The sequence below is a fragment of the Mus pahari genome, chromosome 4 (genome assembly GCF_900095145.1).
Source record: "Mus pahari chromosome 4, PAHARI_EIJ_v1.1, whole genome shotgun sequence".
NCBI lineage: Eukaryota > Metazoa > Chordata > Mammalia > Rodentia > Muridae > Mus > Mus pahari.
In genome coordinates, this window is record NC_034593.1 from 142,204,474 (window position 1) to 142,220,491 (window position 16,018).

General features: G+C 39.1%; 1 protein-coding gene across 1 annotated transcript in view; it reads left to right on the top strand.

Annotated features, from left to right (window-relative positions):
* Lrriq3 (leucine rich repeats and IQ motif containing 3) overlaps positions 1-16,018 on the top strand; it is a 109,232-nt gene that overhangs the window by 9,604 nt on the left and 83,610 nt on the right. The window contains exons 2-3 of the mRNA XM_021196827.1: positions 1,685-1,933; positions 3,814-4,137. Of these exons, the coding sequence (XP_021052486.1) occupies positions 1,685-1,933; positions 3,814-4,137 (573 nt within the window). The remainder of the gene's footprint in view (positions 1-1,684; positions 1,934-3,813; positions 4,138-16,018) is intronic.

The window sequence follows — 16,018 nt, forward strand, 5'->3', positions numbered from 1 at the left end:
GGGCTGCAACCCTGCAGGTGGAACAACAATATGAACTAACCAGTACCCCCTGAGCTTGTGTCTCTAGCTGCATATATAGCAGAAGATGGCCTAATAGGCCATCACTGGGAAGAGAGGCCCCTTGGTCTTGCAAACTTTATATGACCCAGCACAAGGGAAGGCCTGGGCCAAGTAGTGGGAGTGGGTGATTAGGGGAGCAGGGGTGGGGATGGGGGTATACGGAACTTTCGGGATAGCATTTGAAATGTAAAGAAAATAATAATAAAAAAAAACAAAAAAAAACAAAAAAATGATTATTTTATAAATTCAATGTTCTCTGTTCCGTGGAAAATAATATTTTGTCTTCTTTTACTGAGTAATATATTGACAAGTATAGTTGTATTTTTTCAGTGTTAGATATTTAAGAAATAGTAGAATAGAAGTTTTAAGAAAATTAAATACTGTTTTTATTTAAATTATTTTACCCATTTTATTTTATTTTTTTATTATCACCGCATCTTAGCAAATATGTTTTATTTTCAGGTTGATTTTTAAAACTTGAAAGCAATCAATTGAAATATTTATATCTTAAAATTTGTGTGTATCCATGTATGTTTTTGACCATGTGTATATGGCATGTGCATGTGGCTATGCTTAGAGATCACAAAGAGGTTATCAGAAGCCCTGGAGTTAGAGTTACAGGCAGTTTGAGCTGCCATGTTGGTATTGTGCTTCTGGAACAGTAGCAAGTGATTTGAACTTCTGGGCCATTTTTTCAGCCTTTAGAGTCTGTCTTTCTTTCTTTGTTTTTTTCTTTGTTTCTTTCTTTGTTTCTTTGTTCCTTCCTTCCTTCCTTCTTTCCTTCCTTCCTTCCTTTCTTCCTTTCTTTCTTTCCCCCTCCTGGTTTCCCCCTACACACCTCTCCCCACATCTCCAAGAGGATGCTCCCACTACACCAGAACTCCCCACTCCCTTTGGCCTCAAATCTCTCCAGGGTTAGGTGCATCTTCTCTGAGTCCAGACTCAGCAGTCCTCTACTGTATGTGTGTTGGGGGCCTCACATTAGTTGGTGTATGCTGTCTGGTTGGTGGTCCAGTGTCTGAGAGATCTTGAGGATCCAGGTTAATTGAGACTGCTGGTCTTCTTATAGGGTCGCCTTCCTCCTCAACTTCCTCCAGCTTTCCCATAATTCAACCACAGGGGTAACCAGCTTTCATTCATTGATGGGGTGTAATATCTGCATCTTTCAGAGGGCAGTCACGGTAGGCCCCTTTTTGTGAGCATACCACAGCATCAGTAATAGTGTCAGGCCTTCAGGCCTTGAGCTGGATCCCAATTTGGGCCTGTCACTGGACCTCCTTTTCCTCAGACACTTCTCTATTTTTGTCCCTGCAGTTCTTTCAGACAGGAAAATTCTGGGTCAGAATTTTTGACTGTGGGATGGCAACCCCACATCTCCACTTGATGCACTTTCTTTTTACTGGAGTTGGGCTTTACACATTCCCTCTCCCCAGGTATGACATTTCATCTAAGCTTCCTCCCTTTAAGTCCTGAGAATCTTTTACCTCCCTAATCTCTGGTACATTTTAGAGGGTCCCCCTACCTCCTACCTCCTGAGGTTTCCTGTTCTCATTCTTTCTTCTGGCTCTCGGGACTTCATTCCTGTTTTCCCTACCTCTTAAATATAAATTTCCATCTTTCCTAGATGTTTCATGGAACAATCACAAAAGAGCTTACCTGCCATGAGGAATGGAGTCACTATAATGAAAATATAATAGAAGATCAGAAAGATTTTGTATTTGTGAAGTATAATGGCCTTCATCTGAAGTCCGTGGAGAACCTGCAGTCCTGCATCTCTCTGAGAGTGTGCATCTTCTCCAACAACTTCCTTACTGACATTCAGCCACTGCAGGGCTGCAAAAAGCTCATCAAACTTGATCTCCATGGAAACCAGGTAAGCACTAACTACTGTCAGTATGCCAATGAACTTACACTGTAAATCTAAACTCTCTTTCTATCTTATTAGTTTTCTATTTCTAGGTATAATAGGATTTCTTTTGCTGTGAAGAGACACTATGACCATGAACATGTTTTATAAAGGAAAACTTTTAATTGGAGCTGGCTTACAGTTCAGAGGTTGAATCCATTATCATCATATCGGGAAGCAGGGTAGGCATGGTGCTGGGGAAGGGAGCTGAGCATTCTGCATTCAGAACATCAGGCAACAGACAGTGATAGTGAGCCACACTAGGCACAACTTGAGCGTTTGAAACCTCAATGCCCATTTCTTAGTGACACACCTACTTCAACAAAGCCAAATCTACTCCAACAAGGCCACACTTCCTAATAGTGCCACTCCCTATGGGCCTATAAGGGCCATTTGCCCTTAATCCATCACGTTCAACTCCCTGTCCCCCACTGGTTTATAAGTGTATCATTAACCCAACTTTAAAAGTCCCATAGTCAATCACAGTCTCAATCCTCCTGAACAGTCCAAAGTTGAAAGTCTCTTCTGAGACTCATGCAATTTCTCAACTGTAATCCTTCTATAAAATCAAAATAAAAAAATCACAACACATAATGGCACAGGATATACATTAGCATTTCAAAGTGGAGGAGAGGAAGGGAAGGAAGGAGAGGGAGTATAGTGAGTATCTTAGGGTTTTACTGCTCTGAACAGACACCATGACCAAGACAACTCTTAAAAGGACAACATTTAATTGGGGCTGGCTTATGGCTTCCAAGGTTTAGTCCATTATTATGAAGGAATAGCATGGCAGGGTCTGGCCAGGCATGGTACAGGAGGAGCTGAGAGTTCTATACTTTCATTTGAAGACTGCTAGGAGAATACTGGTTTCCAGGCAGCTAGGAGGAAGGTCTTAAAGTCCACACCCACAGTGACACACCACTCCAACAGGGCTATGCCTTCTAATAGTGACATTGCCTTGGTTTAGCATATATAAACCATCACAGTGAAGAAACACTGGACCAAAACAACAAAACACAACAAAACAAAAAACCTCTCTTTTAAACCACCACACTTACTGTCTACTGAAAATAAAAAACACTTAAAAGTACATACAAAATAAGGTGCTTCCTCTCTGTATCCATGTCACATGTGTAGGTATCCACAGTGGATTCTCTATAGCTGAGGTTATATGGTTATGACCCCCCCCACACACACACACACAGGTTCTGGGAACTGAGCCCAAGTATTGGAGGAGCAGTGAGCACTCCTGACACAGAGCCTTCTCCTAGGCTGTGCTTCACTTCTTTTAAAGTTATTTTACAGATTTATTTTGTGTCTATTAACCTGTTTGTTTGTGTTTGTGTGTCTGTGTATGTGTATGTGAGTGCAGGTGTTCATGGAAGCCAGAAGGGGTGGTGGGTTCCCTGTCGTCTCTGAGAGTTGTACATTGACCAGTGTGTGTTCTAGGTTCTCTGGAAGAGCACCAGGAACTCCTAATCACAGAGCCATGTCTCCAGTCCCATATTTTACATCTTAAGTGTAAAGTCTGCATGAATAATAAGTCTGAGTTCTTAAATTTTATGTGAGGGGCCTCATTTGGAATTGTACTAAGGACTTTTCACTGAAAGATCTCTATCTACACATTCTCGTGAGTGCATCTGTACATCCATTACACTGCTAATTGTAGTTTATTCCCATTCCATCATGTGTTTGCAGTCATCTTTTGAAGTTTTGGAAATTCTGGTTTTGGTTACTTACTAGGCACACTTAATTTACAAAACACTGGATTTTCGATTATATTAAATGTTTTACCATTTTTCCTATGGAGTTTTAATGGATGATACATATTTTAAATATTGTTTCAGATAAAGACTCTTCCAGATAGGAAATTTTGGAGTGGACTTAAGAACCTAAAACTCCTCTATCTCCATGACAATGGATTTGCAAAACTGAAGAACATCTGTGTATTGTCTGGTTGTGTAAGCCTCATAGGGCTGACCATGTTTGACTGCCCAGTGAGCCTGAAGAAAGGCTACAGGCATGTTCTTGTCAACAGTATCTGGCCTCTAAAAGCTCTGGACCATCATGTGATATCCGATGAAGAAATCATTCAGAACTGGCGTCTTCCAGAGAGATTTAAAACGTTCAGCCACCACCTGTTCTTTAACCTTTACCCAGCATTGATGAAGGTAACTCACTCAAGGGCGCCTCCTTCAAAACCAGCTCATAGACATATAAGTTTGGCTCACAATTCTGTACTTAAACATATAATCTGTTTAATAATTTTGCTCTGTATCTTTTATAAAATATTCATTGGTGAAAACACTAGCAGTGACTTTAAGGCTGATAATTTATAAAAACTTGTGTATACCTCTACACAAACATGTCAACCTTAAGATCAAGTAGTGTTTAAATACATTTTTAGCTGAAAGGTCTTTATCTTGATATATGTTGATTCTTATGGGAAATATTCATTATTGCTGAAATGGCATGAGATATAACTTATATTATTATTGGGAGAATGCTAAAGAATTACTTGAAATTGAATTGAATTGGTGATATTGGCATAACCAAGCATTTTTGACATGAAATATTGAAAGATCATAGGAAAACTTGTAACCTGAGGTTACACATTATTGGAGAGATTTATAAGGATTCATCATAGCACTTGAGTTTATAGCAAATAAGGGTAGGAAGGAAGGCTGAACACTGCAGATGTTAGAAAATATAATTAATCCTAGGATAGAGTCTGAACATGGTTTTGCAGAGAAGTGTTTTTAAATGTGGTATACATGAGTGTGAGCCACATCAACTGTACAGTAGTGCATGTGGTATACGTTTCACATCAACAGTACAGTGGAAGTGATATGCATAAGTGTGAATCCACACAACTATACACTGCATGCGGTATGCATGAATGTTAGCCCATATCAGCAGCAGTGAAGTGTATTTTGTTGGATGACTAATGACTCCATCACTGTCAAAACACCACTGAACTCTCTTGAACAGATTAAGTCAGTTGGGACACAGTGAGCTGATGTCACCTAGTGAGACCTTCACAACAAACTATCATTGACCAAGAGTAATTATGGTGTTACATGGCTACATTTATAGAGGGAATCTGAGGAAAATAAGGAATTAATGTGGACAGCGACCAAGCTGGGAGGGCATATTGCCACCATTACTGAGAAGGCTGAATGCCAAGCTGCAAGGTTGTGTTGTAGCTGCCTATAGTCCTTAAATATTATATGAACATGTTTTTGCAATGTTAGTTGAATACGTTTTGGGATTTGGTAATTTTTTTGTAATAATTGTTAAAAAAAATAATGAGGTAGCATTTAAGCCTAGTGTCTTAACTTGCATCCTTAAGGTAAAAAATCACTTAGGTTCTGCCCTGTGGTGGCAGTGTATGTGATATCTTTGAGGATGGCCAGAATGGCTGAGGTTACTTCCGGAAGGTAATGAAAAGTCAGGAGGGGACAGCAGAGATGAAGAGCTTAAGCTTCTTAGTACAGTGAACCACTACAGTTGTATTGGCTGCAAGTATAACCATCTCTCATACTGTGTGTTCTGTACCTGAATGGCATTACCAAAGTTCATTAAAGAAAAGCCAATATTTTCTGGAGAGGGTAAAAGGATGGGGAAGGGGAAGGAAGGTAAAAGGAAGGAACTAAGAAGATGAACAGCTTGGAAAGTTAGACTCCTCAACTCTAATAGATGGGAAGAATTTTCTGAAGAGATCTATTCAGTTCTCAACATCTTCTCATGGAAAGGCTTTGCCTTTAGAGAAGAAACAGCACTGTGAGGATTAAGATCTGTGAATACAAGTTTGTTTCTTTTTTCAGGATTCTTCAGCCAACATATTACATACAATAGTGCAGTGATTTAATGGTCTTTTAATAATACAATGTAGGAAGAGAATTAAGGAAACAGATTTCTAATATGTTGAAGCTGAGTGATTCGCATAAAATAAAATGGCTATATGTAATCCTTCATTGGAAATACAAATTTGACCCTGATTCATTTTGTTTTTGCTTTGTATTTTGATTGGAAGAGATCATATATGCTTGGAATTGAAGAGCTAACATTCGGAGAGAGTATTCTGGGCCATTTGCTTAAAAGTCATAGTTGAAGCTAAACACTCTGAGAACAACAGGGAAATCAATAAAGTCTGAGATAACAGGAAGCCCTTGAAGCATATTCTCATTTTGTATGTAGACTGCACTGGAACTAGTGAGGGTAGAAAGGAATTGATCTTGGGAGGTGAGAAGAAAGCAGCCACACAGCACTTACTATCACTTTCCTTAAAGGGAAAATAATTTTTAAAAGAAAATATAAAATGTTTCCATAGGATGGAAAAAATGAGTGCTGAGGTTGTGTTGCAAAGCAGGTGGGTGTGAAGTGAAGTGTTTTATTCAGGTTAAGAATCCACCCCCAGTATAGGTGTCAGGAATCAAAGGGCAGTATGCAGTGTGATTGCCACTATAGAATGCCTCCCCCAAAATCTACTCAGACAAAAGGTCAAGTCTTACTTGTATTAAACAGGATGCATGGAGGAAAATGCTTTGACTGAACAGAGATTAAAATTTAAGAAATAATAGCAATAGTTGAAGAAAAGCATTTTGTAGTCAATAATGTATCAGGGAAAGATGAACAGGTCTCCCCTCCCCATTGATCTATTGGCTACTATTGCAGTCAATAGAGATAGAGAGAGAGTTCTCGGGTTCACTAACACACCACTGAGAAGCCAACAGGCTCTGTGGGAAAATCCTAGCTTCATAGTCACACAGATGACTCCGATGGAACCAGTGCAATGCAAAGTAAAGCAAGAAAACACCAAGTTGTGAATGTGTGTGGGTCTTACTGAGAGGAGGGACCTCATGGGAAGGGGAGACAGTGGTATAATCATCAGATTGCCCGGAATTGTCAAAAAAAAAAAAAAAAAAACACACAGTAGAAGCGACAAAATTTCTTGAAGATAGTTTGACCTGAAGACAGCACACCTGGAGCAAGCCCTGAGCTCCAGGCTCAGAAGAAGGCAGACCAGACAGTGTGAACTGAGTGGAATGAGAGCAGCACAGACAGTGTGCGTCGAGTGGAATGAGATATGTCAAGCAGTGGCCCAAGCTCTGCCCATGAGTGAACAGTGCTGCCATAGACAGTGTTCTCTATAACTAGCTGATCATGGAAAGGTGGCAGAATACACTCGAGGAAAAATGTGTATGCATCCATGGAGATGTTTACTGAGTAGTGTTTTAAATATGTATTTCAGAGCATATCATTGTTATATAATGAGTATAGAGTAATATGAAAACTAGAAACAATTTACCTTATTGGAATCCACCTACTTTCAAGAGTTACCAGTTTCTAAATGAGTACAGCATGAGTGTGCAGAGGAAAGGGGTATACGTGTGTCACAGAGAAAGTAACAGAAGTACACTTCAAAGTTTACCCTTAGCTTAATGAAACAGATAGGCCTTACTTACCTTTAATTGTGCCATAAAGTGAATTCTAAACTCATCTTCTTTTAGTAAAGTTGCAAAGTATTTAATCATGAAGGCATAAAATGGGCTCTTTATTATGTGAGATCAAAGTACTTTTAGAAATCTGAAATTATTTATCTTTATATTTTATATCTATCTCTATCTATCTATCTTTCTATCTATCTACTTACCTACCTACATTCCTACCTACCAATCTACTTCTATGTCTCTATCATCATCATCATCATCATCATCATCATCATCACTATCTATCTACACATCCATGGATATGCCATCTATCTATTATCTATCTACTGCCTATCAACTGCCCATATGTTGTTTTATGTACCTATTTCCTATTTATCCTGTCTATGTATCTATGAGTCTATGATGTATGTATATATTTATGTATCAATCATCTATTATCTATCCATCTATAACATTTGTCTATCATCTATTTACATCTGCCTATTTAGTCTTCATAAATACAGAAGTTATCTGGCTAAAGAACCAATGTATCACTTAGGCTTGCATTTTGTTTTCCCGTAATAGTAAGCCAGTTAACCAAGAATTTTAATTTTTTTCTTTTTGTTTTTTTGAGACAGGGTTTCTCTGTATAGTCCTGGCTTTCCTGGAACTCACTCTGTAGGCCAAGCTGGCCTCGAACTCAGAATTTCACCTGCCTCTCGAGTGCTGGGATTAAAAGCGTGTGCCACCACGCCTGGCCTAAGAATTTTAATTTTTATAATATAACAAAGAGTTCAGGAATGGGAAATGATTCTATCTAGTTACTCACGGAGTGAGCAAAAGAATATCTACTCTAGCTCCTACATTGTTGGCTTTCATTATTATCCATTTCCTGTGAAGTGCAGTGAATGTCTTTATGCCCAGCCATGGTACTGAGCAAGACTGACAGGATGAGATGCAAAAGCTCAGATCTGCTAAGACTGCCAGCTTGGTATTAGGAAAGCAGCACATCCTGCAAATGTCTTACCTGATTGATTTCTGCAGGTTTTAAGGGTAAAGGGTTCCAGGGGCTAACATTACCAGAGGGTATGTAGAAAGAGGAGTGTATTTTTTATTGATTCTTTGTGAGTTTCATTCACATCATGCATCCCAGTCCTGCTCATCTCCCTGCACCCTCATATCTGTTCTTCACTCTTGCAAATCTTCCACAAATACACACACACACACACACACACACACACACACGCCATATAAAAACATCTCATTGTGGAAGCTGTATGTCTCAGTGTGTCCCAGTATATCCCTCTGTCCACACATATTCACTTGCAAATGTTCATTGCAGTGAGTCACTGGTCTGGTTTGTGCTCTCTGGCTTCTGTGGCATCTTCGATGTAGGATCCTCTCCTCACTGGGACTCCTCCCTCTTGTTGCCTTGTGTCATTGAGATACTGCAGCTTTGGATCAGCAGGACTGGCCCTTTTACTCATCCCAACCTTTCTCAGATGATAGAGATTTTGGGGTGGGCCAAATTAGAGCTGTGGATCTAGACTTGGATGGTAACTGCCTGTTAGCAGACCAGCTCTCCCTTAAACATAACACCAGACATAGCTCTGTAGCACTGCTCTGGCTAGGAATCACAATGCCTCATTGACAGGAAGCAGGGTCAGCTTTCCTGCGCTCATGTCCTTGGGTCCAGCTCTCACACATTGGCCCATGCCTTCAGAATCAGCTCTACTGTACTGCCCATTCAAGGCACAGGGTCCTCCTTCCCAAGTGCTACAGCCTATGAGGGACAGGACCAGCTCTGCTGTTCACTCTGCTCTCACACCCTCGCTTTCACTATTAAGGCCAGCTGTGTTGACCATGGCAGGGCAGGGTCAGCTCTCCCAGGTGCTCAGCCAGTGAAGAGGCTGGGTTAGCTATTTAGCTCTCCTGTGCTCTCAGCCTCACCTGGCTCACCTGTACTTCCTCCACCAGGGACAGCTCTATCTGCTGCCCATGGGAGGCGCAGGCCCCACCCAAAGAGAAATATTTTTAAGTAGACACATTTTCTTGTTAAACAGAAATCAACACTCTATTAATGGCAAAGAAGAGGTATATCTTGGAAGGCATCTAATCCTTTTACAGATGATAAGTACAAAAATGATAAGTATTTAAAATCCATTGTTTTTATTCTTGGTTATTTCTATATGCCAGCTACAAAATGAAACTACAGTAAACTTTACAGTCACTCAACATGAACCAAGAAAAAACACAAAAATCCACTCCTTAAAGGTTTGTGATGAAGCGCATCACAGAATAAGAGGAGCAGAGAGAGCTTAGCTTTGTAACAAAGCTACTCCCTCTATAACCAGCTAATCCATTCATGTATGCAGAGCACTCAGAATCCACTTATGACTCAAACGATTGTCTTTAGCAGGACAATAACATGCAAATGTGTGAATTGTTTCTAACATGGGGAATTTGGAAGATATACTCAAGCCATAACATTTACCTCCACCATTCATTATGCCTTTATATGAAAATACATTTATTTCAATTCAGTAGTCCAAAATTTAATCCCAAATCCAAAATCCAGAGTCTCTTCCAGATCAAGTCTCATCTAGGTTGACTGGGACAACCTTGGAAATTTAAGAGGAAGTATCCATGTGTCCATTTCTCATAAACTCTGTGTGCCTATATAATCATCATAGCATGAGCATTTCCTAGACTTATAGCTTATGTCAGTGAAGAAATCACAGCCACTGGAGTCATAGTTTAGGTCTGCCAGGAGCTCAGTGATCTGATCTGAGAAAAGTCTTAAGGTAACTGAGCAGTGCAGTCCCTGAGAAAATCATAGTCTTGTCCTTTAAAACAGGTCTGCCTCTAGAGTCCGCACTGTGGTGCACTGTGGTAGGCATGGCAGGTTCAATGAGCCTTTTTTTTTTTTTTTATTGCCAAATGTAGCTAGGTTGTGAATATTTAATTTTGAATTTTTGATAAATGGGTATTTTATTAGGAGTAAGAACCAATCTCTAGCTGAGTCCTCACTGTGGTGGGCGTGGCAGGTTCAATGAGCCTTTTATTAGGAGTAAGAACCGATCTCTAGCTGAGTGGTAGTTGCACACACCTTTACTCCCAGCACTTGGGAGGCAAAGGCAGGAGGATCTCTGTGAGTTTGAGGCCAGCCTGGTCTACAAAGTGAGTCTAGGAAAAAAAAAGGGTTGAGATTCTTAGACCTGACCCTGATTTCTTCTGCAGTGGCACTTTCCTTCTCAGACGTGGGAGATTTTCCCCTGTTTTTGCACTTTGTCTCCCTTTTTGATTACATACTGTCTTCAAGTCATTTTCCCTTCTCAAAGTGTGATATCCATGGCTAAACACAGGAAAAGCACAGCGTTGTGTCATTGTTCCTCAGATGCCCCAGCTCCTTTTTCTGAAGTCTGTATTCCATAAAGCCCTCAGATATGCTTATACTCCAAATAAAGTTTTTGTCAATTTATGACGATGTTAGTCTAGTTCCTCTTTCTAATACCTTTTCACATTCCATTTGAGGTGTCACAATAATACACTCCATTTTTTATTGGCATTCAACTTCAGGGACTGTATGTTTTAAAGCAGATGCTGCCCTTGGTTAAGCCCTGATGAGGTCAGATGACTTACCATGACAGAGGAAAACATGGTAATTTTACAGACAGGAGGCATCAAGATTTAGGAGCCAGACTTGCTTTTTTTGTAATAATGTAGGACTAAGGAGGGTTCCACTGGACTCCTTCCTAGGCTAGTTGCATGAGCCACATAACCATAGTAATGAGGACATGCCTCCTAAAGGCTCTCCAATCTCCTCTCACTGGCATTCTGATAAATAAGCTTCCCAAGGACACTGTGGTGATTCTCAGGAAAACCTTGCCCATGGTACATTATGAGCAGATTTAGTGGAGTTTAAGTTCACATGGTGATGTCCTCCCATCACAACAGCATGTTCTAATAGCATGTTCTAGAGAGTTCAACTTAGTAGCAAAGCCATTCTATAGATAAACCATTAGCTCATTCAGCCCATAATAGATGAGTGTTTTTAATACATTCAATAGGGCAGAGACTTCATGAAAAAATCCCTCTCAGTGGTCCTGTCTCTAAGTGCCATCAACATATATACTTTTGGATTCCTTCAAGCCAGGGAATTCCCTCAGTTGTTTCTTTACATCCATAAGTACCGGGATTAGAAGTTCAACAACTAAGAAGAGGGAAGATAACACTTCACCTCACTGATAGCAATATTTGATCCAGGCCTAGAATTGATGAAAAATGTGCAGCTTTCAAAGCTGAACAGCCAAAGCACAACTGTTAAACAATGTCCAGGATCATCAGTGGTGTTTCATCAAAGGAGGGGCACAGGTGGCAAACGGAGTGTATATGGTAGCCATCAGGGAGATACAATATAGATAACATTGTCTTCTCATTTGTTTTTGTTTCTGTTTATTTTTAAATACAGGTTAAAGCAATAGAGATACTCTGTTCTTAAATAATGGATAAACTAAAAAATAAAAGTACTATCATCAAATTCTTATAAGAATACAGAGAAATCTCTGGGAAGGATTTTGCTAGTCTCTTTTGAAATTGATCATAAAGTGATTGTGTGACACATCAGTTGCTCTCCTTGGAATTTATACCAGAGAAATTCAAGTCTTGCAAAAATAAATGCTTAATGAATGTCTTGAGCAGTTTCTTCACAGTGACTCTGTATAAGATGTTCACCATGATAACAAAACACCTGGAATATGAAACAATGGGGCTATTAAACTCACAGTCCTGGCAGCTATGGGAACTCTGCTATCAGTGTTATGCTAAATGGAGGAACGCACATAGATAGGAAGGTTACACTCAAAATGAAAAGGGGAGAGCCCTGGGTGAGTTCAGACTCAGGCTTTGCAGTGATCTGCTTAGAGCTACTCTGTCCCTTCTGTGATCAGTGCAAGGATTTGAAGGCCCCCTCCTGCTAGGTACCAGCTCTTAACCTTCACCTCCTATGCTATGCTAGGAACAAAACCATAAATGCATGGATTCTTGAAGACAAGCCACCCTCAAAGCCACAGCAACCTCCATAATGGAAATTACCAGATATTCTCAGTGTGGGAATGGTTCAACAAAGTGATTCACCCTTACAATGTGATGATATGTCTGTACCAGCCTAGATGGACATCTGGGAATGCTGTATTAGCTATGTGTATCAAAGCATCTCATGAGTAGAAAACCAAATTCTTGTAGCCCACGAAAGTCCATGTTCCTCTTTATTCTGGACCTTCTGTGAATGATATTATTTTGGTTCTCTCTCCTAATTCTACAGCGCTTAATTTAGCAGAGCCCTCCAGTATCAAAGTGGTCACCAAGAGAACTGTAGAAATACTGATTTAACATGCTACAAAAGTCTTTCTTGTGATGAAGAGAATTCACACATATTCACACCATTTTGTGTTATGAATATACTAATTAAAACAGAATATGTCTTTCAAATGCAAAAAATGGTAAAATAGGTGTGGTTTTAGGTTTTTTGAAATAACACACTATTATATTATTATGTTTTATTTTTTCAAATATCCCAAGGAACAAAGGGCCATATTAGGAAATTCTCGTTTAAAAAATACTCACAAAAAAGACAAAGAAATGACAGCCCTTATAGACCAGATGCACACATAGAATAAAAATTTTCAGTAACTACAGAAACTACTTAGAATAAGGAATTGGTTGAAAATGATTCCATGTTAGAATGTTATGCCATTTGAATAGCAAGCACTTTTAGAATTAGCTTTTAAAGCTTTCCTATTGTCAACATGTAAAGTAGATTGCATCTGAGTCATATGACAAAGCCTTGTTATTCTCTCTTGAAACGCTTCTCTATACTTTATGCCAGCATTAACAGTAACCTCTACAGCTCTGCATTCTATTAAGAAAAAAAACATTTGATTATCATGTGTCACATATATTATTGATTTTTGATATTTATGCTTTAAAGTATATGTTCCCTGTCCAGATTTTATTACAATTCCTTTAATTAGACTAAATAATCATCTTTTTAGCCAACGTTTTTATTTCAGAGCTTACATTATATCACTGGGTAAACTGCTTACTCAGTGCCTGATTTCCTATTAATTCTGTGATAAATAAAATAATGTATTCAGAAAATTTAAAAAGTCTGCTTAGGAGCACCTTGTTTGGATGGCAGCAGTGATCGAAGTACTACTCCAAATACTTTTCCAACAGCCCAGTGAGGCAGCACCACAGAAATGGATAGATAGGTTATTTAGCCAGGTCAAAGAGCTCGTAAGAGTTGTGCTTGGTACTCCAGCATTTATACAGCATCCAGCATTTATACAGCCAGAGCTCCACTGATAGAGACAATACATGACTTTTCTTTTGAAAAAGAATGATTCCACTTGTTTAGATATCAAAGGGTTTGGTTGTTTGGATAAGTCCCCAATGACATTATTATTGGCATTTTGCAAGGTAATTGTCCAATGACTTTGGGAAGCTTATGTTTAACTCGGGTACTTTGCGAAAATATTGAGGAAGAAAAGAAAATATAAAATAGAGTCAAAACCTAGGACACCTATACACAGATCAAAATGGTACAGAGAAATTAATGCAAACTCATTAAATGCAATGAAGAAAAAATGTCCAAGCTAGGTCTGGTTGCTTATATATACAGGCTAGTACTAGGAAGGCTGAGTTCAAATCACATGGCTCCATAGTGAGGTACAGATTAGTCTGAGCTACAGAGGAAGACTGTCTCGGATGGAAGAGCAATGAGAGGAAGGGAGTGAAGGGTATAAGCGAGGGAAAAATGATGGAAAATATCATGAATACTGAGCAAAGTCTATGAGATTAAAAAATATTCAAACATTCAATTCTGGTTAAAAATAAAAGGAAAGCGTAAGTATTTGTATTGAATGTGCTTTTATTAATGTAAGAACTCTCTGGGCAAATAGAATTGTCGGCATTGTTACTGAGCAATTGAGACAGGAGGAGGCATTTGCAGACATAGAGGTGTTGAAAGAGGTTGACAAATTGGAGTGGCAAAAAGTGGTTTAGTGTTGTTAGAGGTTAGAGGACATGTTTGAGCATGTCAACAACACAGTAGTAAAATATTAAATGTAAGACAAGGAAACAGGACTTTATCTTGTAAAGTCCTGGGGAAATATTTAAGAGTTTTACATTCCAGAGGAGTCATTCTGTGTTCTATAGATAATGACTTTATAAAAGAAGACAAAAGACTTATAAATTTAAAATGTAATGAGTTTGTATAAATATTTTCTGATTCACATATCAGAGAAGCATCAGAGTGCAGGCATCCAGCAAGCTGTCTGGGGAAAGAGCCATTGTATGAAGTGGTTATGGAAAGAAGACAAAACTATTTTAATAGAAGTAAGAAGGTCCCAGTTAGAGGCTAGGTGGCTGATTCTGATGACAGTTTCTAGTTAATTTTATTGTTTATGATGGGCTCTGCTTTATTCTCTTGGGAATTCAAAGTACCAGAGTCATCCTCGTTTAATGGTCCTCAATTATTACTATTTTCTATCAGAGTGGTAGGGTAGAAGAGAGGAGTTATTACCAAAGCTTGCTCATTAGCTTATAAAATCTGATTTGATTCATTGGTAGAGAGTATAGAGCAGAGATCCTTTAGAATCCCTGGATGGGAAAGGATGAAATATTAACTTAATTGACATGATGAAGAATGCTCTTAATGTCCTTAAAGACAGCACAGAATGAAGTGTGCATTGGCTGAAGAAGGGGGATAATGGGCTCAGCTTTTGATATATAAGTGGAGAAGTGGAACTGGAAGTTCATTTTATAGGTTGTAATTTAAGAGGTAATTCCTGACAGGAAGTATGGTTGTGAGGATAATTTGCATATGTAAGACAGAAAGATGTAGCAATGAAGATGATCATCAGAAGTTAGAAAGGAAGTGAAAAATTAATAAATAAAAAGAATCCCTTAGCTGTCTGAAGTTTGTAGAAGAACCATGGTTCAGACTGAGAAAAAGAATAGAAGTAGATTACAATACCATCTCAGCTCATTAAAAGAACTGAGATAAAGAGTGGGTCCCAGTGCCTCATGGCTGTAGTCTCTGCATTCAGGAGGTAGAGGTAAGAGACTGAGAAATTTATGGCTACCTTGGGTTACACAGAGACTCTTGTTTCAAAAGGAAGAGAGGGCTGGGGAGCTCACTTTGTGAATAAAGTGCTTTTTATAAAACATATCCTGAGTTTTAACCTCCAGAACCAACCTAAAAGCCTGTCAGTAGTGCATGACTGCAATCTTTGTGCACCTATGTTGAGATGAGAGGCAGGGCCAGCAGAGTCCCTGGAAGCTCATGTGCCAACTGGTCTGGTACACGTAGTAGTGAACAACACAAAAGAGATAGCCTCAAAACAAGGTCAAAGTTGAGAACCAACACCCAATGTTTATTCTGACCTTCAAACACATGAACACGCATTCATGATCACAGACATACATGCCATACATTCATACATATCTTTTTTTTTTTGCTGTTCATTTTTTTTATTATTATTATTTTCTTTATTTACATTTCAAATGCTATCCCGAAAGATTCCCATACCCCTCCCCCCACCTCTGTTCCCCTACC